Here is a 24,507-nt window from a genome sequence, read left to right as displayed (position 1 = left end):
TGATGCCGTTAGCCATAGGAGCCTCAGTACAGAACCAGGTTCACAGAGTTACTACCCCTTGAACCAGACAATGATACAGCCTGTCAGAATGCTCTGTACTGTACAACTATAGAAATTTCATATAGGTTCATTTACCGTCTCCCTCTCCTCTCCATTGAGATGAAAGTTAAAAAAACTGAGCCGTAAGTCACGGAAAAAGTTTTGGTAAGATGCTAAATGAATCCAGAATGATTATCCTTTTTTAAAATACATTTATTGTCAATGCCATAGCAAATATATTAAACAAGGACACCATGTTGTTTCAGGACTTCAGTATACTTGGCGATTTTACTTTCAACGTTCTTTTCAGCCAACCTCTTCAGTTTCTGCAAATAGAATTTACAAAGCAGTCATCAGCAAAAATTTGGGGCACAAAATGAATTAATAAATTATTATTCATTAGAACAAGCAGGAAAGATAAAACATGAGAAAATCTGCAGATGCTGGAAATCCAAAGCAATATGCAAAATGTTGAGGAACTCCAGCATTGTGTTGAGAAAAAGGTCTGCTGGTTGGCGGGGGAGGTTAACAAACTACTTCAAACGGTAATCATTTGGAGGAACAGAAAAATGTCACTCACCAAGGTTTTCTTCTTTTTCTCATAGTAAATCTTGGCCTTTTCTTTTCGCTTCTCTTCAAGAGTAGCTGTGACTGCCTGGTATTTCCAACCAACTTCATGAGCGAGGCGACCAAGAGCAGCAAACTGCAAGGAGATAATGAGTCCCATTTTCACATGACTGCAAAATACATCTTAAGACCACTTGGCCTGATTAAAATACTTGCTGAATGTCAACAATCCAATGCCCACTCAAATCACAAAAAAATAGCCAGCACTTTTACTCCAATCATTATGTAAAGTTGGTGATTGTCAGAACTTCACTCCATTAGGATAATAGCAATGGATCCAATTCTTGTTTCTGACAAGGCAAAGAAAGATTAAAGGGACACATTACAGTCAATTGTTTAAGGCTGTTCATCACTGGTTAGTATCTTGGCATCAATATTGATTATCAGCCATGGTTGTGTATACAGTATGTAAAGCAAGAATGAAGACAAAGCTCTCCAAAGATAAATGCCAATCCCTAGTTATACAAAATGTGGGGAACTGAGAGTTCATAGCACATTGCTAAGAGTAATCAAAAGTGGAGTCTGAAAACAAGTTCGCAGGTATCTTACATTGTGAACAAGCCTGACAAGTTGACAAAATGCATGTCAATGATAAGAGTGGCACAGAACCGTAAGATTTTCAGGAAGTACCAGAAAACTACTGCCCCAACTCAGATGAGAATCTCTTCTAGTAGAGAACTGAAATAGCCAGAAACATTGAGAAATCACGTCCTCTCCGCCCAAAACAATGTTTAGTATTACCTTGCGAGTTGGTTTCAGGCGTACAATCTTCAGAGCTGCTGGTACAACCATGCGCTTCCTCTAAAAACAAATTCTGCAGATTAATACAGAGCAAGAGGAAAAGACAAAATTGATCATCCCACCCCACCCAGTCTCAGTATAGTTTGTTCTCATTTTGACATCAAACAATGTAGGTATAATAATTCATCAGCGACAGAGGCCAGGCCAAAAGTATTCAACATAATCATATTTATTCACCTTGTCATATGGAGGTGGAATCCCATCAAAGACCTTCAGTCTGTCCAAAGCAGCTTGACCTCGCTTGGTCTTGTGTGGTAACATGCCTTAAATCACCAGAAATTAACAAGTAAGTTTGTACTCAATGTAGAACCAGAAAGCAACAGCCCATTATTCACTAAGACCTCTCAGAAAAAAGTACTCCATGTTCCAGTGAGGACAGATAAAAACTGATACAGGATAGTGTTTTCATATCAAAACTAAACATTCCTCAAATCTGATAAACAGTACAGCCATTTTCTGATGAAAGGGCACTGTTTATTAAATAAAAGTTCTATTCTGCCGAGCAGCATGTTCCTTATGCTTGCTGCTTAATATCACAATTTATTACAACAGAATTCAAATTCTGGATCAACATAGTGAACCAAGTACACAAGTCACTCTTCCATCAGTACCAGACTAGAAAGTACCAGCAGATCCCTAAAGATAAGGATGTCAAACCTCCAGCTAAATTTGTCCATTTTGAACATGTCTGTTTGGCCCATCTACCTCTAAAACAGGGGTTCCAAACCTTTATGTCAGACTCCTAACATTAACCAAATGGTCTGTGGATCCCAGGTTGGGAATCCTGACTCTAAAGCTTTCCTATTCATATACCTATCCAAGCCATCTTTTAGGTGTTATTTACCTGTGACTCTGCCTACCAGCTAATTCCTACACATCAAGGCTCCACTTCTCCATTCGAACCTTCATCCATAAAACACTGCCTCAAGACAGTGTCCCTGTCACCATGTATCAGTAGCAAAGCATTTACTAGTACTAAAATACAATTAGGATGACTGAACATGCTGATTTGTGAAGTGTTAGCCAAAAAGCATGGTAATGCCAATCTGAGTAAAAGCCCAATTCTACTATCTACTGCTTGCATGGATATCATCAAGTAGCCACTTTAAGCAATCCCTCTGCTTTGTGGATCTGAGATGACCAAGGTAATGGGTAGCTGGGTAGGCAAAGTACATTCCAGTAATTCCTGCCTGGCTCCCAATGCTTATTAAGAACATTAAAAAATAAACCTGCAGTTTCAGAGTAGCTCTTATCTCTGCTTGTACCATTTGCCATTATCATATTGTGGTGCTCAGTCAGAACTTAGAGCTCTGATTACATTAGATGCAAGCTCAAACTAATATAATAGAAACAATATAACTAACACAAGTGCCCATTCCATTTATATGCTATCATTGTGTTTAAATGAGATTGCACGGTGGAAGACTACAAAAATATTATGATGGTGCCAAGACAGTTAAAATGTTTAACAGTCTTAACAGTTTTGTTAGATCTGATACACAAGCTTTGGGATGGGGAGGCAGATGTAAAATGATTGCTGACGTTTGCAGTCTATTACCTCTTACTGTCCTCCAGAAGATCCGGCTTGGTGCTCTGAAGTGATATGGGCCACGAGAAGGATTAGTATTCATCCTCTTGCGCAAAAATGCAAGATACTTAACTACACAAAAAGAGAATTAGCTGCATAACTGCAGAAATCCAACACTTACTTACACAAAAAATCTTTAACTCCAAAGTTATTTAAATGGATAAAGAATTAAACACACATATTTAGTACTTCACTACAAATTTGAATGTTATAATCCCACATAATTTGGCTATGACTACAAATGTAACTATTTGAGTTCACTGTGTGTCTCAGATGGTAGTGCATGTGAGATATTCTCATTGTCATGAAACTCGAACAATAATTCATCACCGACAAACAGTCTTAACAGTTTTGTTAGATCTGATACACAAGCTTTGGGATGGGGAGGCAGATAAACTTACGCTTGTTTCGGTAAAAGTTGCCAGAAATGTTGATCCCTTCACATCTCACCACAACCACTTTATGGCCTTGAGAGAAAAAGAGGATGTTTTAATAGGTACATTTAATGTCAGAGAAATATAAACCATACTCATCCTGAAATTCTTTTTCTTTACAAACATCCACAAAGAGGAGTGCCCCAAAGAATGAGAGTTAACTGTTAGAACCCCAAAGAACCCTCCCATGCAAATATAAAAGCAAGAATGCAATGTTGAGGCTCTATCGTTGAAGAGGACTTAAAGGAGGTTTGTGAAAATAATTCCAGGATTGAAAGGCTTATGAGGAGCATTTGATGGATCTGGGCCTCTACTCAAATTAAGAATGAGGGGTGATCTCATTAAAACCATCAAATGTTGAAAGGCCTTGACAGAGTGGACATGTGGAGATGAAATTTCCTGCAGTGGAGGATCACAAAACTGGAGGAGACAGCCTCAGAGTACAGGGGCATCTTTTCAGTATGAAGATGAGAAATTTCTTAGCCAGGGAGTGTAATTATTTGCTGCTAACAGCTATGGAGGCCAAGTTATTGGGTATAATTAATGCAGAGGTTGACAAATTCTTGATTAGTCAGGGAATGAAGAGCTACAGGGAGAAGTATGAGATTATGGCCAAGAAGGAAATTATCAGCCATGATGAAATGGTTGAGTAGATATGGGACAAATGGCCCAATTCTGTTCCTACATCTAATGGCTTTATTTTCTAATGTTAAAACTTACTACCCCCATAGCATATTACAATGAAAATATATCTGAGGTATTCTCATGCGTACTCTCACTGAGACATTCAGAAAATCATTCCCCACAGACTTAAACATGAAATGCCGCAAAAAGTAATCACATTATTTTAAATGATTAAGTACCTAGTAAGAGTTGTTTGGCCACGATGGCAGCCAAGCGACCAAGGAGATGGCCTCGGCCATCAAGGAGGAGGACCTGCATGGAAACAAAGAAACAAGCGTAAGGAAAACACCCCTAGGAACACCAATTGAAGAATTACTGTGAAGCGCAGTAAAGATAAATGGTTTTAAATTGAACTGCTGAAAAGTAGCAGCTCTGGATAATGGGTCAAAAGGGCACCCTCTTCGCATTGATACTAGTAGGAAGTTGATACAGGAACCTGAAGGCACACACTCAACAATTCAGGAATAGCTTCTGCCATTAGTTTTCTGAATGGAGATTGAACCCATGAACACTACCTCACTACTGTAACATATTTACCCTACATATTTAATTGAACTATTTTATATATAAAGCATATTTGATAATAAACGTGCTTTCAATCTTTGAATATATATTTTAAATATATGTATATATACAATAATTAATTTTTTCACTAATATTAAGTATTGCCTTGTTCTACTGCCACAAAGATGATTATTTTTACTACATATGCCGGTGATATTAAGCCCAATTCTGAGAAGTAGAATTCCATCCCATACCTCTGACCACCTGGCCCAACAGGGAAGGAGCCACCGCGTGCTGCTAGGCGGGCTGAGTCCTAGGGAACAGGATCCAGACCTCAGACTTCCCTTCATTAAGCAGCAGTTTCCACACCCGCAACCCGAAGGGCCCAAGACCGGGAATACAATCTGGCTGCAAACCGCACGGTTATACTACACGCTGGGTGGTGGGGGAGAGGGTGGGAAGGGAAACTCACCCGGCGACAGGCCTAGTCATCATCTCACCGGATAGTGGGACAAAAGCAAGGGACCGAACAGCCAACGCTGCCCACAAATTAAATCCCCCGAGCAAAAGCGGGACCTCAAGAGCGGCCGCCCGTGGCCTGGTAAGTCGCTGCCGGAGGCCAACCTGCAGGCTTTGGGCCCGAACACAACCGAGCCCGGAGCCTGGGGGCACAGCCGAGCCTGGCCTGGCCTGGACACCCAGTATGCAAGCATCGTCCCCCGCCGCTGCCACGGGGCGGGGGATGAGGACGGAGGGAGCGGAGAAGTGGAAGGGAACGAGTAACCCGCCGCGCAGGACCAGCACCTTATTGAAGCCGTCCGCCATGGCCGCCGAAAGGAAGAGGCACGGGGTCTCCCCGCCTAAAGACAGGGGCCGAGTGGCCCCGCCTCCCGATGATGTCACCCCCGCCGCGGACGGAGGCCCCGCCTCCCGATGGCGTTCCTCCGCAGCACACGGAGCTCGCCTCTTGTCCCGCCTCCCACGACGTCACCATTTCAGCGACGTCACATACAGTTGATTGACACAGTCGGTACGCCCCCATTGCTCTGCGGAAGAGCAACCTGGGCCAATGCAACATTACAACATAGCGGCCGTCAGCTGATTAGCCCAGCTACGGGAACCAGAAGCAGGACCTCGTGGCGCAACGGTAGCGCGTCTGACTCCAGATCAGAAGGCTGCGTGTTCAAATCACGTCGGGGTCAAACCTTTTTAGAGCAAACTCCAATCATTTCCCTGTCACCCGCAGAGATCATTTTGCATTGCGATCCACAACAACTTGAGGTGCTTCCACCCGTAGAGATACCGCGACCTGACTTTATTTTAATCAGCATCTGCGCTAACTCTCCGTGGTTGATTTCTGACAAGGATGTTAGATAGTTACACTCACTCGCCCCATCATTGAGATGTTCCCACAACCAATGATCTCACTTTAAGGACTCTTTATCTTATATTCTTGTGCTTTGTTGCGATTTATTTATATTTGCATTTGCACAGTTTGTTTTCACGCTGATTGATCTTTCATTGATCCTGTTGGCTGTTACCATTCTATAGATTTGCTAAGTATGCCTGCAAGAAAATGATCTTCGGGGTTGCATAACCACAGCCCTGACGATTCCTGCTGCACTGTGATCCCTGTGATTTCTTGTCCCAGACGCCGATGTCAGGCTGTCTTTCAAGATGGTGAATCCTTGCAAGGCGGCAGGCCCCGATGGAGCGCCTGGTAAGGCTCAGAGAACTTGTGGCGACTAGCGGGAGTATTCAAGCACGTTTTCAACCTCTCACTGCCACATTCCCACCTGCTTCAAAAAGAGAACTGCAATACCAGTGCCCAAGAGGACTACTGTGAGGTGCCTTAATGACTTTTGCCTGGTAGCACTCACATCTACACTGATGAACGTGCTTTGAGAGGTTAGTCATGGCTAGAATTAACTCCTGCCTAAGCAAAGACCTGCACTCACTTCAATTTGCCTGTCACAGACACAATCTCAATGGCTCTTAAGTCACCAGGACAAATCAAACACCTCTGTCATTGACTATAGCTTAGCATTTAACACCATAATTCCCACAATCCTGCCTGATAAGTTACAGAACCCGAGTCTCTGTACCTCCCTCTGCAACTGGATCCTCGACTTCCTAACCAAAGGCCATAATCTATGCAGTCTGGTAATAATATCTCCTTGCTGACAATTAACATTGGTGCACATCAGGGGTGTGTGCTTAGCCCACTGCTCTACTTTCTCTACACCCATGATTGTGTGGCTAGGCATAGTTCAAATACCATCTATAAATTTGCTGATGATACAACCATTGTTGGTAGAATCTCAGATGGTGACAAAAGGGCATATGCAGGCGAGATGTACCAGCTAGTTGAGTGGTGTCACAGCAACAACCTTGCATTCAATGTCAGTAAAATGAAGAGCTGATGGTGGACGTCAGGAAGGGTAGAACAAGGGAACACAAATCAATCCTCATAGAGGGATCAGAAGTGGAGAGAATGAGCAGTCTCAAGTTCCTGGGTGTCAAGATCTCTGAGGATCTAACCTGGTCCCAACGTGTCGACACAGTTATAAAGAAGGCAAGGCAGCAACTATGTTTCATTAGGAGTTTGAGGAGATTTGGTTGGTCACCTAAAACACTTGAAGAAAATCTCTACAGAGGCACCGTGGAGAGCATTCCGACAGGCTGCATCAGTATGGGGGGGGGGGGGTGCTATTGCACAGGATTGAAAGAAGCTACAGAAAGTGTAACATTAGTCAGCTGTATCTTGGGTACTAGCCTCTGTAGTATCTAACACATCATCGAGGAATGATGCCTCAGAAAGGCGGTGTCCATCATTAAGGACCCCCATCACCTTGGACATGCCCTCTTCTCATCAGAAACAGCTTCTTCCCTTCTAATTGGACATTCAACCCATGAAGACTACCTCACTTTTTAAAAAAATCATTTCTGTTTTTGGCACTATTTTTAATTTAATTATTTAACGTACATGTCTGTTCTTACTGTAATTGATTCACTTCTTTACTTTTTCTCTTTCTATGTTGTGTCTTTCCGTCTTTCTTATTGTCTTTCTGTATTGTGTTGTACTGCTGCCGCTAAGTTAACAAATTTCTCGACATATGCCGGTGATATTAAACCTGATTCTGGTGACATATACGTACTTTAAAAGTAAACTCTACTTTTACCTTGCAAAGGGTCTTCAAGAACAAGTGGGCAATTAGTGAGTGGACGAGAGAGCGTGACAGATGCAGTGCATTTGTGGAAAGATAGTAAGGTCATCCACGTTACCACATAAAATAGACAGGTTTATTTTAACTGGAGGGAGGTATCTAAATTACCTAAAGACCTGGTTGCCCTTGGTAACATGTTACATAAGGTTAAAATGCAGGTGCAGCATAGGAATTGGGAAGGCAAATGTTATATCAGCCTTTATTATGGCAGGGTTTGAGCCGTTTTACTCCTATAAATTCTTTCAAAATAAAACATTGGAGTAAATTAATTGAACTGACTTTATTTCTTACATCCTTCACATACATGAGAAGTAAAAGTCATTACATTACGTCTCATCTAAATGTGCAATCATAGTAATTTATAATAAATAGAACTGTCAATGTAACATAGAAATACACTCAAGTCACCGTGAGTTAATCAGTCTGATGGCCTGGTGGAAGAAGCTGTCCTGGAGCCTATTGGTCCTGGCTTTTATGCTGCGGTACCGTTTCCCGGATGGTAGCAGCTGGAACAGTTTGTGGTTGGGGTGACTCGGGTCCCCAGTGATCCCTCGGGCCCTTTTTACACACCTGTCTTTGTAAATGTCCTGAATCATGGGAAGTTCACAACTACAGATGCGCAGGGCTGTCCGCACCACCAGTAATTCTTCATATAATTCACTATACCTTTCTCGAGGAACCATGTTTTCTCACTCTTTATTGCATTTGCATTTAAATTACCAAGGCTGAAGTAAATTCAGGCAGATGCAACCTAAAAAAAAACTTGATGAATACACACCTGTTATGTTTCGTTACTTCAAAATGTTAAGCTAATGCCAAGGAGTCCAAACTGTGACACTAACCTTGTACTTACTTTAAGCAAGGTATATCAGATAGTAGCAGTTCACATATTTGTACATGTAACCTGCAGTGAATTATTTAAATAAACAAGAATGCTCAATTAACAACATATTGATAAGATTACTCAAATATTGGTTGGCATCTGTCTGTCTTGAAGGACAATAGGTGATGATAATCATCACAAGTAGAGTTCATGGCGTGAATGACCAGCTCATATCCATGAAATCCCCCCCATCATGCCACCATCATCAGCACTTACCCCCCAATCATGAGCAACCCAAATGATGCCAAGGACAAGTTCCATGAACAACTGCACTCAGTTATTGCCCCTGTCCCCAAAGCGAACAAGCTTATCATCCTTGGTGACTTCAACGCAAGAAAAGCCTCTGACAGCTCCTCCTGGGATGGGGCCATTGGGAAATATGATATTGGCCACTGCAAAAGCCTTCTTCTATTCCAGTTGCGGGCCAAACATGAACCGTAGACCACCATCACGGTCGTCCGCCTTCTCACCCATAACAGAACTTAATGGATGCATCCCTGCTCTAACTGACTACGTTATCGTCAGGAAGAGAGGCAGGCAGGATGTTAGGCAGACAAAATCTATGTGCCGTGCTGAGTGCTGGACAGACCACCGTCCCGTCATTTCTAAACCGAACGTCCACATCCAGCGCAGGCGACACCCACGAGGAAAGAAAGCCGCAGGGCATCGGAACATCTCCAAGCTGAAAAGCAGTGACACAGAGCGGTCTTTTGACAACACTCCGGCGCTCTGCCTAAACTCCACCCCTCTGGACAATCAGAACATGGAAAGTGTTTGGTCAACCCTTTGAGAGCTGATCTGCAACCCTGCTGCAGAGATTCTGGGGACTGCTACCAGAAAGAAAGGACTCATTTGATGAAAACAACGTCAGCATCAAACAACTGCTGGATGATAAATATCACCTCCACAAAGCTTTCCTCACTGACCCTAAGTCCATCTCAAAGAAGGATGCCTTTCAATCACATACAAAGGACCATGCCACACAAGCTACTCCAGATGCAGGATTCCTGGCTGAGCAGTAAAGCTGATGAGCTCCAGGCCTATGCAGATAGGTATGATTTAAAGAACTTCTACAATGCGCTAATGAGAGTCTTTGGCCCCACATCATAAAGATCTTCCCCTTTCCTTAGTGCTGATGGGAAGCCACTGACCACAGATAAAGAGAAAATTCTTCGTAGGTGGGCTGAGCACTTTAACTGTGTCCTGAACCGTCCTTTGACAAAGCCATTGATCATGTGCCCTAAGTACTGGTCAATGAAGCACTGGATGTTCCACCGAACCAGAAGGCAATATATCTACCATCTGGGTAGCCTCCAGCCTGGTAGTATGAACATTTGAATTCTCCAATTTCCGGTAATTCCCTCCCCCTCCCCCTATCCCAGGTCCCTCTCTGCCTCTCTCCTCTTTCAACTTTTTGCTTCTTTATCTCTACAGTTCTTTCATGCTTATGCCCCACTCCCCCCTTTATCTTTCCTCTGATTGGTTCTCCACCTGGCGCCTCTAGGCCCTACCCCTCCCCTATCTCTATTACTGGGCTTTGGCCCTCTCTTCCCCCCCCATTCCTGATGAAGGGTCTCGGCCCGAAACGTTGGCTACTCTTTTCTCACGGACGCTGCCTGACCCGCTGAGTTCTTCCAGCGTTGTGTACGTAAACAGCTGTCGAACTGCAAAGCACCTGGGTCAAATGCAATACCAGCTGAGGCCCACGAGGAAGGTGGTTCAGTGCCAACAGAAAAGCTCCATCAGCTCTTCCAACTCTAGTGGCAACACGAGACTATTCCACAGGAATTTAAAGACATCATCCACTTGTGTAAGCGAAAGGGAAACTGACAGTTCTGCGACAATTATGAGCGAATATCCTTGCGGACTATCGCAGGCAAGGTCTTTGCTGGGCTTCCTCTGAACTCTCTCACATCACACTTTGACTGGGGACTCCTACCAGAGAGCCAGTGTGGATTCTGGAAAGAGTACGGAACTAGCAACCTGGTGTTAGTTCAAGAGAAATATCAGGAGCATATCTTCTGGTTCCTTGGCTCATTTTGAACAGAGAATTTGACTTACACTGATCCATCTCTGGGACTAGGCAACATCTCTTTTCAAAGTCCATTGTCTTACACCACACATGGGTTTCAGCAGATAAGAAAACTTCTGCCACAAATTCTTCTAGCATGAAGTCCTTTGCCATTTAAATTAGGTTGGCCAAGTGGTTAAGGCGTTGGTCTAGTGATCTGAAGGTCGCTAGTTCAAGCCTCAGCTAAGGCAGCGTGATGTGTCCTTGAACAAGTCACCTAACCACACATTGCCCTGAGATGACACCGGTGCCAAGCTGTATCAGCCCTTGCCCTTCCCTTAGACAACATTGGTGATGTGAAGAGGGGAGACTTGCAGCAACTGCCAGTTTCCCATACAACCTTGCCCAGGCCTCAGTCAACATCGAAATTGAAGAAGAATAAGAAGAAGGTGCAGAAGTAGGCTACTTGAATTCTTGAGTTTGCTCTGTCATTCAAGATTACGGATCTAATTCATCTAATATGGTGGTGCGTGCAAACATTTTGTCTACTTGTGGCCCTTTGAGTCTTTAAACCCCACCCAATAAAAAGATACCCATTGAAAATTAAAAAGACACCTAAAAAAAACAGCTAATGATTGTTTTGAAAACTCAAAGCAGAGAGATGTTTTCATGGGAAACATGAAAATGATTCCAGGTTTGAACAGCTTGTCACATGAAGAGTGTTTGATGGCTCTGCATCTGCATTCACTTGAATTCAGATGGATGGTTTCAGAATTGAAACCTATCAAATATTAAAAGGCCTCGATAGAATGAATGTGGAGAGGATTCTTCCTATGTCAAGGACCAGAGGACACAGCCTCAGAGTGGAGTGGCTTTAAAATGGAGATGAGGATGAATTTCTTTAGCCAGAGACCAGTGAATCTGTTGCCACAGGTGGCTGTGGAAGCCGAGTCTTTACATATATTTAAGGCAGAGGTCGATAGATTCTTGATTGGTCAGGGCATGATGGATATGGGGAGAAGGCAGGAGACTGGGTCTGAGAGGGGAAATGGATCAGCCATGGTGAAATGGCAGAGCAGAATTGATGGGCCAAATGGCCTAATTCTGCTCCTATATCTTATGGGAAGCATCTCACAATGGCTTGATACCAGTAGGGGTTCACAGCCCTTTTTTATGTCATGGACCCATATCATTAAGGAGGGGTTCATGGACCCCAGGTTGGGAACCCCTGATAGCTGCAAGAACATGGGACGCTGAATGATATATTTTGAAATTCTGACACACCTGGTGTACACATCAGTATTTGGATAATAAATGGTTACAATGACATTTCTATTTAGAAATATTCTTTTTCAATTCTCTTAAAAAGCTTAATATTAATGAATTTTGAACAGATTTTCATAAGTGCTTCATTTATTACAATCTGATTAGTAATTTACTAATTAATGATATTCTCTACTCAAAATGAGTTTCTCCACTCCACTCCTGAGCTGCATCACTGCCTGGTTTGGAAATTGCACCATCTCGGATCACAAGACCCTACAGCAGATAGTGAGGTCAGCTGAGAAGATCATCGGGGTCTCTCTTCCCGCCATCACGGACATTTACACTACACGCTGCATCCACAAAGGAAACAGCATTATGAAGGACCCCATGCACCCCTCATACAATCTCTTCTCCCTCCTGCCATCTGGGAAAAGGCTCCAAAGCATTCGGTCTCTCACGGCCAGACTATGTAACAGTTTCTTCCCCCAAGCTATCAGACTCCTCAATACCCGAAGCCTGGACTGACACCTTGCCCTATTGTCCTGCTTATTATTTATTGTAATGCCTGCACCGTTTTTGTGCACTTTATGTAGTCCTGCGGTCTAGTGTAGCTTTCTCTGTTGTTGTTGTTTTTTTTTACGCAGTTCAGTCTGGTTTTTGGACTGTATCATGTAACACCACAGTCCTGAAAAACATCTCATTTTTACTATGTACTGTACCAGCAGTTATGGTCGAAATGACTTGACTTTAAATGATCATGGTTCATGGTGTTTTTAAAAGGCTATCATCAACTTGGGCACATGTTCTTCATCTCCTGCTCTCAATATTTATTGTTTATTTATTATTTTCCTTTCTGTATTTGCACAGTTTGTCTTTTACACACTGTTTTGGATCAAAACCTGACCACGGTGCTGGGAAGTATATGGTCATGTGCCTTGGGAGAAGAAATGAAAGTGTAGACTACTTTCTAAATGGAGAGAAAATGCAAAAATCTGAGGTGCAAAGGGACTTGGGAATACTCGAGCAGGATTCCTGATTCCTTTGCAGATTGGGCCGGTGGTGAGGAAGGCAGGTACGATGTTAGCATTAATTTCAAGAGGACTGAAATATAAAGGGATGTAATGTTGAGCTTCGTAAGGCACTGGTGAGGCCTCACTTGGAGTATTCTGAGCAGGCTTGAACTATCTAAGAAAGGATGTGCTGACATTGGAAAGGGTTCAAAGGAGGTTCACGAAGATGATTCAGGGATTGAAAGGCTCATCATTTGAGGTGTTTGCTGGATCTGGACTCACATAGATTGAGAATGAAGGGGGATCTCATTGAAACCTACTAAATATTGAAAGGCCTGGATAAAGTGGATGTAGAGAGCATGTTTCGAATGGTGGGGAGTCCAAGACTAGAGGACTTGGCCTCAGAAAAGAGGGACGTCCATTTAAAAAGATGAAGAGGAATTTCTTCAGTCAGAAAGTGGCAAATCTGTGGAAATTATTGCCATAGGTGGCTGTGGGTCATTGGGTTTATTGAAGGCAGTGGTTGATATTCTTGATTAGTCAGGGTGTGAAGGGACATAAGGAGGAGATTGGGGCTGGAAGTGAAATGGATCAGCTGTGATGAAATGGAGGAGCAGATCCAATGGGCCAAGTGGCCTAATTCTGCTCCCATAACTTATGGTCTTATCACTGGGTCAAAATTTGCCCTTTCCTTAAATCAGTGCACGTGGATCTTCAACATTGGTGTCCTCACCAACATGTCCACAGTCTATCAAGTCTCAGGAGTAAATCCTGCAAAACTACCAACACTATAATTGTAATTAACAAAATTAATTAAACCTGAACAGTCATTCACCAATTAACACCACACAGTACATTTCCAATATTGCTCTCCCTCTCTCGAAGGTGAGAGTTTGGTCAATTCTCAAGTCGGAGAAACTCTCACTAAAAGCAACACTGCAGTCTGTAACATCGAAACAGAGAGCTGTTCGTCTCCCCTCTCGCTGTAGAAGGGGTGATACATCTCTCTCAAGACATGTCAAAGTGCTGGGTTATGGACTGTAGCTTTTGATGGACCTCGACCAAAGTCTCTTCGGGGGCTTTGCTATTGGCTGTATGAGGGGTGGTGCTTCCTGCTGGACCAAGTTAGGGGTGAGAGTTAATGCTTTGCTGCTTGTGTGTAGGAGGGTAGACTTTTGAGTTCTAACAGTCTTCACTCATTCATTTAGTATTTTCTTCTGTTTTGTGGACACCTGTGAAGAGCAAGAATTTCAGGTTGCAAACTACATACATGCTGATATTAATGGAACCACTGAACCATGTGAAAAACTATACATCCGCTTACCTTTTGGTACAGTTGTGTATAACTGTAACAGCACCACACACAGATGGAGTTGATTGTCTTTAACAGCAAAGACCATACCCATAGTCACATGGACTAAGCAGCCATTAATTCCATAAGTACTAATAATGATCCATACCAGAGGGGATGAGAGAGGGTAGACCGTGGTGCCTTCCCCACAGGTGAGCAACAATATTTACTAGTGAAACCTGGTATATTAGAAAAGATCCCCTTGAATAAAAAGATTTAAGGGGATGTTGAATGGAAAATGGAGAACTGCAGATGGGTTTTTTTCCCCCAACCAGAACCTGCTTGAGGCCAAAATAAATTTGCAGTCAGAAAAGAGGAAATGCAATTGTTACTGCATGCAAATCATGTTCAACAAATCAAATATACATCCCCATCCCACCACTGCCTGGAAGCAGCTTGCACATTTTCATCTTGACCTCATGGGTCTCCTTCCACAGTCTAAAGATGTACCGTTTGGTAGGTCAATTGGTCATTGTAAATTGTCCTGTGAGTAGGCTCAGATAAATCGGTGGGGGAGGGGGGGTGAAAATCGCTGGGCCGTATGGCTCAAAGGACCAGAGGGGCATTTTCTGTATCTCAAAAAACAATTTATGAATTTGCAGTGATCAAGGCTTTTGAATTTATATACAGGGGGGAACTAAATCAGCAAGCTTGTGTTCTATACATGCCCAAAGTACAATTTATTCAGATGGTATCTTTATTAATGTATTTGGTACAACCGAACATGATTACGTAAAGATTAATTGACCCCCCCCCCCCCACGACTGATAAATGGATAACCAAACAATATTAGAATATCTAGTCATCTATGTCATTATTAATCCTCAGTTTCTTGATCTTGCTCTTGTGACGTTTAACCTCTTCCTGCAAGCGCTGGATCTCTCGTTCGTGGTGTTGAATCTCCTCCAGATGATGCTTCCTCAGAGTTTCAATTTGCTCTCTTTCCTTTTCCCTGAAAAATAACAGGAAGGATGTTAAGGTTGAAAGAGTGCAGAGAAGGTTTACAAGGATGTTGCTGGGACTTGAGAAACTGCGTTACAGAGAAAGGTTGAATAGGTTAGGACTTTATTCCCTGGAACGTAGGAGAATGAGGGGAGATTTGATAGAGGTGTATAAAATTATGATGGATATAGATAGAGTGAATGCAAGCAGGCTTTTTCCACTGAGGCCAGGGGAGAAAAAAAACCAGAGCTCATGGGTTAAGGGTGAAAAGTTCAAAGGGAACATGCGGGGGGACTTCTTCACGCAGAGAGTGGTGGGAGTGTGGAATGAGCTGCCAGATGAAGTTGTGAATGCGGGCTCACTTTTGACATTTAAGAAAAACTTGGACAGGTACATGGATGAGAGGGGTTTGGAGGGATATGGCCCAGGTGCAGGTCAGTGGGACTAGGCAGAAAAATGGTTTGGCACAGCCAAGAAGGGCCGAAGGGCCTGTTTCTGTGCTGTAATGTTCTATGGTTCTAGTAAGTCAGCCTTGGTCACGTGAGGATGTCTTCAACACTGAAACGCACCGGAACGGAGATCATCATAAAACCAATCTGCTCAACTGATTTCACATACATATTGCCTATTGTTTCAGATTTTATACCAAATCCGTAGGAAAGTCGATCTACACAGGGTTAACATGGAAGATGGTAGGGCACTGAGTGCTGCAGAACAAACTCTGGAAACTCAGGTCCATAATTCATTGAAAGTGGTGTCACAGGTAGATAGGGTCAGAAATAAACCTCTTGCCACATTTGCCTTCATAAATCCAGTCAAGCTTATTGTCATTTAAGTATATACATTTATAACATATATAATCATATCAATGTATTGAATACAGGTACATTGAAAGCAAGTCATGGTTTATCGTCATTTCCAACACAACTGCTGGTACAGTACACAGAAAAAACGAGACAACATTTTTTAGGACCAATGTGTTACATGAAACAATACAAAAGCTAGACTAAACTGCATAAAAAACAAAAAAAACTACACTAGACTACAGACCTATCCAGGACTGCATAAAGTGCACAAAACAGTGCAGGCATTACAATAAATAATAAACAAGGCAATCGGCACAGTAGAGGGCAGTAAGTTGGTGTCAGTTCAGTCTCTGGGTATTGAGGAGTCTGATGGTTTGGGGGAAGAAACTGTTACAGTCTGGTCGTGAGAGTCCGAATGCTTCGGTGCCTTTTCCCAGACGGCAGGAGGGAGAAGAGATTGCATGAGGGGTATGTGGGGTCCTTCATAATGCTGTTTGCTTTGCAGATGCAACGTGTAGTGTAAATGTCCGTAACGGCAGGAAGAGAGACCCCGATCTTCTCAGCTGACCTCACTATCCGCTGCAGGGTCTCGCGATCCGAGATGGTGTAATTTCCGAACCAGACAGTGATGCAGCTGCTCAGGATACTCTCAATACAACCCCTGTAGAATGTGATGAGGATGATTGAAGTTGTACAAGACTTTGCTGAGGCCTAATTTGGAGTATTGGTGCAGTTTTGATCACCTACCTACAGGAAAGATGTCAGTAAGGCTGAACGAGTACAGAGAAGATCTAAAATGATGTTGCTGTGTCTGGAGGACTTGAATTATATGGAAAAATTGAATCAGTTAAGACCATATTCCTTAGGTATTTCATTTTAGCAGATTTCTGCAAAAGCAGTGTGCTCTGCTTGGTTTTGGCTAAAGATAAGGAGCCCTGCTGTTCAACTTAGGAATGTTGTGTCAGCCAGTCAGGATGGTGAGATCTGGAGAAAATTCCAGAGAATGGCACAGAGAAAGTTTTGTGATGAACAGTAGTGCGTGCGGATAAATGGCTCCAAAGAGGAAGGGCAATAGAAAAGACACAGATGGATTTCAAGAGGAGTTTGAAAATGTGGTGGGGGCTTTCTGGCAGACTGTGAGTGCAGTGCACAAGAAATATACCCATCCTAATGCCCATTTTCTTTTTCCCAATGCCAGTTCGATATTAGCTGAAATTAGTAAATACACTTTCTTTATAATCCAATGCTATATACAATCTGTTATTTCTTGCCAATTGATGTGTATGTATGGGCAGTATTTATACAGCATGTTCAAATCGAGGTTTCTTTAATTGGATCATGAAGTTCCTGTTTGGTTGAATCCGAATTCCTAACCACCCGAGATATATATAATTTATAAAAGGAGGTCTTCTCATCAGAGTAACATGACTGTTAGCAGAGGATCCAGCGAGCCAAGTTTGCAAACAAGCCCAGCGAGGGGGGTTACAGAGGTATTCAAAATTATGAGGGGTAATTTTTACACTGGGGTTGAATAGGACTACAACTAGAGGTCATGGGTTAAGGGTGAAAGGTTTAAGGAGAACATGACGGGAAACTTCTTCCTCAAAGGGTGGTGGGAGTGTGGAATGAGCTGACAGCTTGCACCTGAGATTGAGAAGTTTGGATAAGTGCATGGATAACAGGGGTAAGGAGGACTATGGCCCTGGTGCAGTTCGATGAGAAAAGGCGTGGACAAAATGGGCTGAAGGACCTGTTTTGTGCTGTATTTTTCTACGTCTATCATCGCTAAACTGACAGTACATCAGCAATATTACTCAAATTACATTATTAAAAAATGGAGGTGGTGACTAAGCAAAAAGAAAAATATTTCAATGAGGTAAAAATTTGCTGCATTGTTTAACACTGAGGCTAAAATTACCCACAGGGATGTAGATAAAATTAGTAAGGAACATACTTATTGCATAAATTGAGAATAAATAAGTACATTTATGATATTAGAAAATGCAAATACATCTTGGTTTCAGTACAAGGGTGGGATAGCATGGCAAATGCTCAGAACAAGGAAAGGGCACCAGGAATTCAAGAACAAGATCATAAGACACAGGAGCAGAATTAGGCCATTTGGCCCAGTGAGTCTCCTCTACCATTCAATCATGACTGATTTATTTTCCCTCTCAACTCTATTCTCCTACAAGCTTTGTCACCCTTACCTGTTAACCTCCACTTTAAATCTACCCAATGACTTGGCCTCCACAGCTGTCTGGGGCAATGAATTCCGGAGATTCATCTCTCTGGCTAAAGAAATTCCTCCTCACATATGTTCCAAAGGGACGTCCTCTGGGCCTAGACACTCAATATTGCAAACATGACCTCACCCACTCTCTCTAGGCCTTTCAATGTTAGATAGATTTCAATGAGGTCCTCCTCATTCTCCTAAACATTCCTCATACATTAACCCTATCATTCCTGAGATCAATCTTGTAACACGAGGACATCTTGTACCCTCTCCAAAACTAGCACACCGGTTCTTAGATAAGGGGCCAAGAACTGCCTATAATAGTCGAAATGTGGTCTGACCAATGCCTTAAAGCCTTGGCATTCTTGTTTTTATTTTCCAGTCCTCTGGAAATGAATGCTCACATTGCACTTGCCTCTCTTACTACTGACGCAACACGAGTTAACCTTTAGGGAATCCTGCACTTTGACCATACTCTTCCCAACACTGTATGCCACCTGCCACTGCTCTACTCATTCTTCAAACCTCTCTAAGTCCTTCTGCAGACTCCCTGCTTCCTCAGCTACTTGCCCCTCCACCTGTCTTTGTATCATCCACAAACACAAAGCCATAAATTCAGCCACCCAGGTCAGGATTGCCCTGTTGGCAGCCCCAATAAGGTTAAATCCTGATTTTCAAAATTTTAAATGCAAGGAAAGCCAAGCTGGATGGGATGCAGAGGAAGGTTGACCAAGGACACTAGTAATTGCCCAAACCATTCAATGATCAGTGAGAATAGAGTTTTCCCTTTCTCAAAGTACGGAATCTGTAATGAGTTTGTATGTCCTCCCCATAACTGTGTGGGTTTCTTCCGGGTACTCTGGTTTCCTCCCACAGTCCAAAGATGTACCTGTTGATAGGTTAATTGGTCACTGTAAATTGCCCTGTGATTAGGGTTAAACCAGGCAGCATGGCTCAAAGGGCCAAAAGGGCATATTCTGCACTGTGTGCCAGAAACAGAATTTAAAAAGCGAGTGTGAACAGCCAGGCTTACAACAATTTGTTTCACTGCATGAAAACATACCAGACCACCTACTTTTAGGGAAAAACATTTCAGATTCCATTTTACCCACAGATACCAGTATAATGAATGCAAAAACCACTTTGGACCATCAATATAAAAGGCCATGCTCGATGACTCAAGAGACACCTTCTTCCCATCCACCAAATGTCCATGAACACTCTTTCATTTGGCACTATTTTATAATTTATAGCAATTTTATATTTTTGCACTGTGCACTTAAAGCCTCAGCATTATGTTCTTGCTTTGATATTCTAGTCCACTGAAAATGGGTGCTGTCATTGCATTTGCTTCCTTTACCACCAACTCAACCTGCAAGTTAACCTTTAGAGAATCCTGCACATTTCAAGTCCAAGAACCTGAATCAGGTTTAATATCACTGCCGTATGTCATAAAGTTTGTTATATTTGTGGCAGTAGGACAATGCAATAAACACATAACTAAAAAATTGAATTACTGCAAGAACATATATCGAATAGCTAAAATTACTGCAAAAATAAAAAAAAAGTAGTGAGGTAGTGTTCATGGGTTCAATGTCCATTCAGAAATCGGATGGCAGAGGGGAAGAGCTGTTCCTGAATCAATCACTGAGTGTGTGTCTTCAGGCTCCTGTAACTCCCTCCCGATGGTAGCAGTGAGAAGAAGGCACGTCCCAGGTGTTGGGGACCTTAATGATGGATGACAACAAAATTGACTATACAGATTTAGTCAAGGATTATTACAAGCAATGTTTACGCCATTTAAGGACAACCAAATTACCTGCTGTGGAGCTTATAAATTTCAGGTAATTGCTTCTTTCAATTCAAGGGCTCCTAATTTGTTACTCGAATTAAAAACTTAACCATTAAATACTCAATTATACCATAACAACCAGTCAGGAGGGCCCAAATATAGACAAGAGCCCCTGAACAAGATTGCAAAAGACTTACTTGAAATACTTCTCTTCCAAAGCAGCTTGTCTGGTACCAAAAGCGCCTCCCGCTTCTCTAATGCTTCCTCCACCACCGCCACCCTTGCCGGCTCCTTTACCCAGTTCTCCCAGCTAAAAATTAACACAATTACACATTAAGGAAACGCGTCCGCGCCCCTCTGACTGCACTTTGATTTTTTAAATCACCTCCTCCCTCAAAAAACATTCCGCTGCCTCCGCGGCACCTCCCTCCGCCCCACCCTTTCGGGCCGACCCTCCTGACCCATCCCCACCGCCCGTGCCGTCCTCTCACAAACGACCCTCGCCTTCACGCCGCTTTACCCTCTCCCACGCCAGGGTGCTCCTGACGATTGCGGTACTACGAGGCAGCTGAGCCAGGCCCTGGGATCCCCCCGGTTACCTGGCTGCTGTCACCGTAGTTCCGCAGCTGCCGGCCCAGCGCCATTCGTCCCGATAGCAACAACCGCGCCATGACTGATGCCCTTGCAGCGACCGAGAGTCGGGTCAGGTGACCGCCGGCGCACCAATCAGGACAGGACAGGACCGGACCGAGCGCAGTGCTTGCCGGAAGATTCTGTCTGGCCAGTCCAGGCCCCGCCCCTCCGACTGACCCAGTTAAGCCCCGCCCTCTTTATTAAACCACGCCCCTTCGCCTGATATTCGAATTTAATCATAGTTCCTTCCACCTTTTCTGGCTTCTCGATCAGCTGCAATATCCCCATGGATCTTCAGCAGAAGATTCCCAATCTTGGAATTGGATATGGTTTATTATTGTCACAATTACATACTACAGTGAAAAACTTGCCTTGCACCTTGTCCGTGCAGATCAATTCATTATTTATTGATTTATTATTATCCATATATACCTGTATGCAAGTAACAGGCCCTGCTAGCCCTTTGAGCTATGCCAGCCCGCAGCCCTGATTTAACCCTATCCTAATCACATGACAATTTATAATGACCAATCAGAGTACTTACCACAGTGCAATGAGGTGGTACAAGGTAAGACAATAACATAATGCAGAAAAAGTTGGAAGAACTCAGCAGAATGCAGAATAAAGTGCAGCAGGTACAGAGAAAGTGCAGTGCAGTTGGACAGCAAGGTGGCAAAATCGTAGCAAGGTAGATTGTGAGATCAAAAACCCATCTTACTGTGCTGGGGAACCATTCTGTAGTCTTATAACAGAGGGGTAGTAGCTGGTCTTGAGCCTGGTGGCACACCCTTATGGGGCTTTTGTGTTTTCTGCCCAAAGGAAGAGGGGAGAAGAGAGAATATCTTGCACGGAGTCCATGGAGGGGAGGGTGGTTCCCATGTTACGCTGGGCTGTGTCCACAACTCTCTGCGGGTTGCTTGTGGTCTTGTGCAGAGCAGATGCCAAAAACATGCCGCGTTGCATCCGCATAAATCTGTCTGGCTCTCTTTCCCATTTAAAGCTGTCCACACTTAAACAGGCCATCTTAATTGAGGTTTCAATCCTTGTACTCCCACGGGTGATGTTCAACGCGATGGGTTCATCCAGCAGAGAGGTGACTGCTCCAGATTCCAGCATCTGCAATTTCTTGTATCCATATTAATCAAACTTTTGATCATCATAGACACAAAAGATTCTGCAGATGCCGGGCATCCAGAATAATACACACAAACTGCTAGAGCGACTCAGCAGGTCAGGCAGCATCTATATAGAGAAATAAAGAGGTGAGATTTCAGGGCAAGACCCTTCAACTCAAGTTTAATTGTCATTCAACCAGCTGTGAGTACAGCCAAACAAGACAGCGTTATTCCAGGGCCAAGGTGCAAAATACAGCACCAATAGTCACATGCAGCACAAAGCACATGCAAGATAGCAAGCACCTAAAGATATCAGCAAGATGCAGCCACGTAAAAAAAAAAGTCCAGAACCGAGCCATGAATGCTGCAGAAATCTACAGTTGGCCACAATACAGCATGTCGTCTGCTGAGTGAACACTGGGGGGGCAGCACCGACTCCAGCCTGGATGCCACACGCCACTCCCAGCCCCTGGTGGAGCACACCGGATCTCTCCCGGCAGCTGTAAACAGGTGAGACCACGGCTTGAGGCCCAGTCCTCCACACGACTGAAGCCATGCAACTCCCCTGCCTTCCGCCCCTGCTATCTGCCAATAAATCAGTGAATCAAACTTCCACATTCACAATGTCAAAAAGAGTCTTGAAATCACAGTTGAAGTGACCAAGACGGTCACTCTCTATTAGACTGTATGAAGGCAGCAGGACGGGGAGCATCTCCTTCAATTTCTCCACCAATGAGCAACTCGCTGATGGGGTAGTACTGCCTACCAGGATCTTGCAATCATAAAAAATAGTTTAAAATAGGACAATAGCACTGTTAGAGTGTTTGGGGGGGGGGGGAAGGTTAGGACATATTGCAAATAACCTCAACCGCCAACCTACAGATCTGAATATGGACTGTAGATTAAATTTAAAATGCAATTCTGAACAACAGATCCCTAAAAGCCGTGAATCACAGTTAATGGGAAGGCCAGACAATGCTGATTAAAATGTCTTTTGGTGTTCATAGTGTGTGGGTGCTAAGCAAGAGGTGTGTTGCCCTTAAGGCATTTATTTAACTTTATTAAATTTACGCTTTAAATAATTTGTAACTATTTCTAGTTAAAGTCAGAGGTTGATGATGGTAAAATTCATTGTCTATGATATATTGCGGCATGTGATGACGTCACCCCTGGTTTTGCCGCGACTTGTGGGCAAGTTCCAGTTCGGAGAATGCACGTGTAGGACCAACGCGAAAAGCTCCATTTCTACCCACAAAGAAACATCATAGAAGCAACGCTGTAAGTTCATATGACAGTTGATATGTTGAAGTAAAAATATTAATGCTGATTTTGTTAAAAGAAATGATGGTTGATGAGGTTTATTTTCTTGTGGCATTGAAAGCATTGCTGGAAAAATTGTGTTGGAGTCTACCTAAAGCTGTTGATGGCTTAAGCAGATTCTGCCAATATGTTGTACCTTAATGAGACTTTAATGTAATACAATTCTTTATAATTTTATTTTTACAAATATTTATGATGCAAATGTGGTGTCAATAAGGAAATGGACACTGTATATGTTTTGTATTATTTTATCAACAGTTTTCACCATACGTTAATGTGGAAGAGTGAACAGTAAATGGTTAATCTTACTGTGACTCTGTCTTCATTGGCTCCGGTTTAACTTGGTGTTTAGTCAGAGTTTCAACACACTGCACAAGAACACTACAAGAGCTGTGAAGGTTGTGTGTAGTTCAAAGGAAGCATTGTAAATATGGAATTGCTCTTTGATCTTTAGCATATAAAATTTTGGGTATTGGGTCAGGCAGACCTCCTTCCTCTGAAAGGGTCTCCATCTGATGCCTCCTGTATCTCATTTTGTTGAATAAAGAGACTGCTTCATAGCTACCAGTACTTCTCTCTGGTGACTTTGTTCACATGAGAACAGCACCTGTTATTGATCCCATAAAAGCTGCTGCAATTTGACACATTGCCATCTTACCTGATAAAGGGTCTTGGCCTCTTTATTTCTCTCCAGAAATATTTTGGATCATAAGCTTTGTCCTAGCAAACATTTTTATGCAAGATTCCTATGTAGAGCCCTTGCACGTGCATGAATTCACAGAGCCATACAGTGCAGAAAGAGGCCTTTCTGTCTATCCGGTCCTTGCCAACCAAGTTTCCTATATAAGATCGTCACAATTGTCTGCATTTACCTTTTATCTTATGGATATTCAATGAGCTTGACACCTTTCAAACCCATGATGTCAACACTCAGAAAAGGGGAGAATTTGCAAGGACAGGGCCAGTTATCGACGATTGGGGTTCAGTTCCCACCACTGTCAGTAAGGAGTTTGTACGTTCTCCCTGTGACCGCGTGGGTTTCCTCCGGTGCTCTGGTTACCTCTCATAGTCCAAAGACGTACAGTTAAGGCTGGTGAGTTGTTGGCATGCTGTGTTGGCGCCAGAAGCGCAACACCGCTTGTGGGCTGCCCAGTACAATCCTCGCTTATTTAATTTGATACAAACGATGCATTTCCCTGCAATGTTTTGACATATTTGTGACAAATAATAATAATCTC

General features: G+C 43.1%; 2 protein-coding genes and 3 non-coding genes across 5 annotated transcripts; 1 reads left to right on the top strand and 4 right to left on the bottom strand.

Moving 5' to 3' along the window:
• Nucleotides 1-231: 231 nt before the first annotated feature.
• Nucleotides 232-5,567, bottom strand: rpl13a (ribosomal protein L13a). Its single transcript, XM_059949259.1, has 8 exons — nucleotides 5,482-5,567; nucleotides 4,353-4,425; nucleotides 3,457-3,522; nucleotides 3,026-3,127; nucleotides 1,645-1,730; nucleotides 1,408-1,467; nucleotides 620-742; nucleotides 232-365 (listed from the first exon to the last, which is right to left on the bottom strand). The coding sequence occupies exons 1-8, from the start codon at nucleotides 5,500-5,502 to the stop codon at nucleotides 279-281; spliced, it is 618 nt and encodes a 205-aa protein (XP_059805242.1). The 5' UTR covers nucleotides 5,503-5,567; the 3' UTR covers nucleotides 232-278.
• LOC132380803 (small nucleolar RNA SNORD34) lies at nucleotides 1,534-1,605 on the bottom strand. The gene has a single exon (XR_009507874.1). It is a non-coding gene; the product is annotated as a small nucleolar RNA SNORD34 (small nucleolar RNA).
• Nucleotides 3,319-3,392, bottom strand: LOC132380802 (small nucleolar RNA Z195/SNORD33/SNORD32 family). The gene has a single exon (XR_009507873.1). It is a non-coding gene; the product is annotated as a small nucleolar RNA Z195/SNORD33/SNORD32 family (small nucleolar RNA).
• A 240-nt stretch (nucleotides 5,568-5,807) lies between the features above and the next one.
• trnaw-cca (transfer RNA tryptophan (anticodon CCA)) lies at nucleotides 5,808-5,879 on the top strand. Its single transcript has one exon. It is a non-coding gene; the product is annotated as a tRNA-Trp (tRNA).
• A 9,279-nt stretch (nucleotides 5,880-15,158) lies between these two features.
• LOC132380453 (ATPase inhibitor, mitochondrial-like) lies at nucleotides 15,159-20,960 on the bottom strand. The gene is made up of 3 exons (XM_059949258.1): nucleotides 20,801-20,960; nucleotides 20,399-20,511; nucleotides 15,159-15,377 (listed from the first exon to the last, which is right to left on the bottom strand). Exons 1-3 carry the CDS (start codon nucleotides 20,870-20,872, stop codon nucleotides 15,224-15,226), a joined length of 339 nt encoding a protein of 112 aa, XP_059805241.1. The 5' UTR covers nucleotides 20,873-20,960; the 3' UTR covers nucleotides 15,159-15,223.
• Between the last annotated feature and the right edge of the window lie 3,547 nt (nucleotides 20,961-24,507).

The sequence above is a fragment of the Hypanus sabinus genome, chromosome 24 (assembly GCF_030144855.1).
Source record: "Hypanus sabinus isolate sHypSab1 chromosome 24, sHypSab1.hap1, whole genome shotgun sequence".
Taxonomy (NCBI): Eukaryota; Metazoa; Chordata; class Chondrichthyes; order Myliobatiformes; family Dasyatidae; genus Hypanus; species Hypanus sabinus.
The sequence above is the reverse complement of the archived record's forward strand: the minus strand, read 5'-3'. Positions and strand labels throughout refer to the sequence as shown.

What these genes read in the sequence shown, in the direction of transcription:
- LOC132380453 (XM_059949258.1), bottom strand. Translation starts at nt 20,872, where the DNA reads ATGGCGCGGTTGTTGCTATCGGGACGAATGGCGCTGGGCCGGCAGCTG. An exon ending in ACTACGGTGACAGCAGCCAG is followed by an intron (nt 20,512 to 20,800) that starts GTAACCGGGGGG and finishes GTTAATTTTTAG; the next exon opens with CTGGGAGAACTGGGTAAAGG. An exon ending in TTGGAAGAGAAGTATTTCAA is followed by an intron (nt 15,378 to 20,398) that starts GTAAGTCTTTTG and finishes GTTATTTTTCAG; the next exon opens with GGAAAAGGAAAGAGAGCAAA.
- rpl13a (XM_059949259.1), bottom strand. Translation starts at nt 5,502, where the DNA reads ATGGCGGACGGCTTCAATAAG. An exon ending in TGGCGGACGGCTTCAATAAG is followed by an intron (nt 4,426 to 5,481) that starts GTGCTGGTCCTG and finishes GTTTCCATGCAG; the next exon opens with GTCCTCCTCCTTGATGGCCG. An exon ending in GGCCAAACAACTCTTACTAG is followed by an intron (nt 3,523 to 4,352) that starts GTACTTAATCAT and finishes TTTTCTCTCAAG; the next exon opens with GCCATAAAGTGGTTGTGGTG.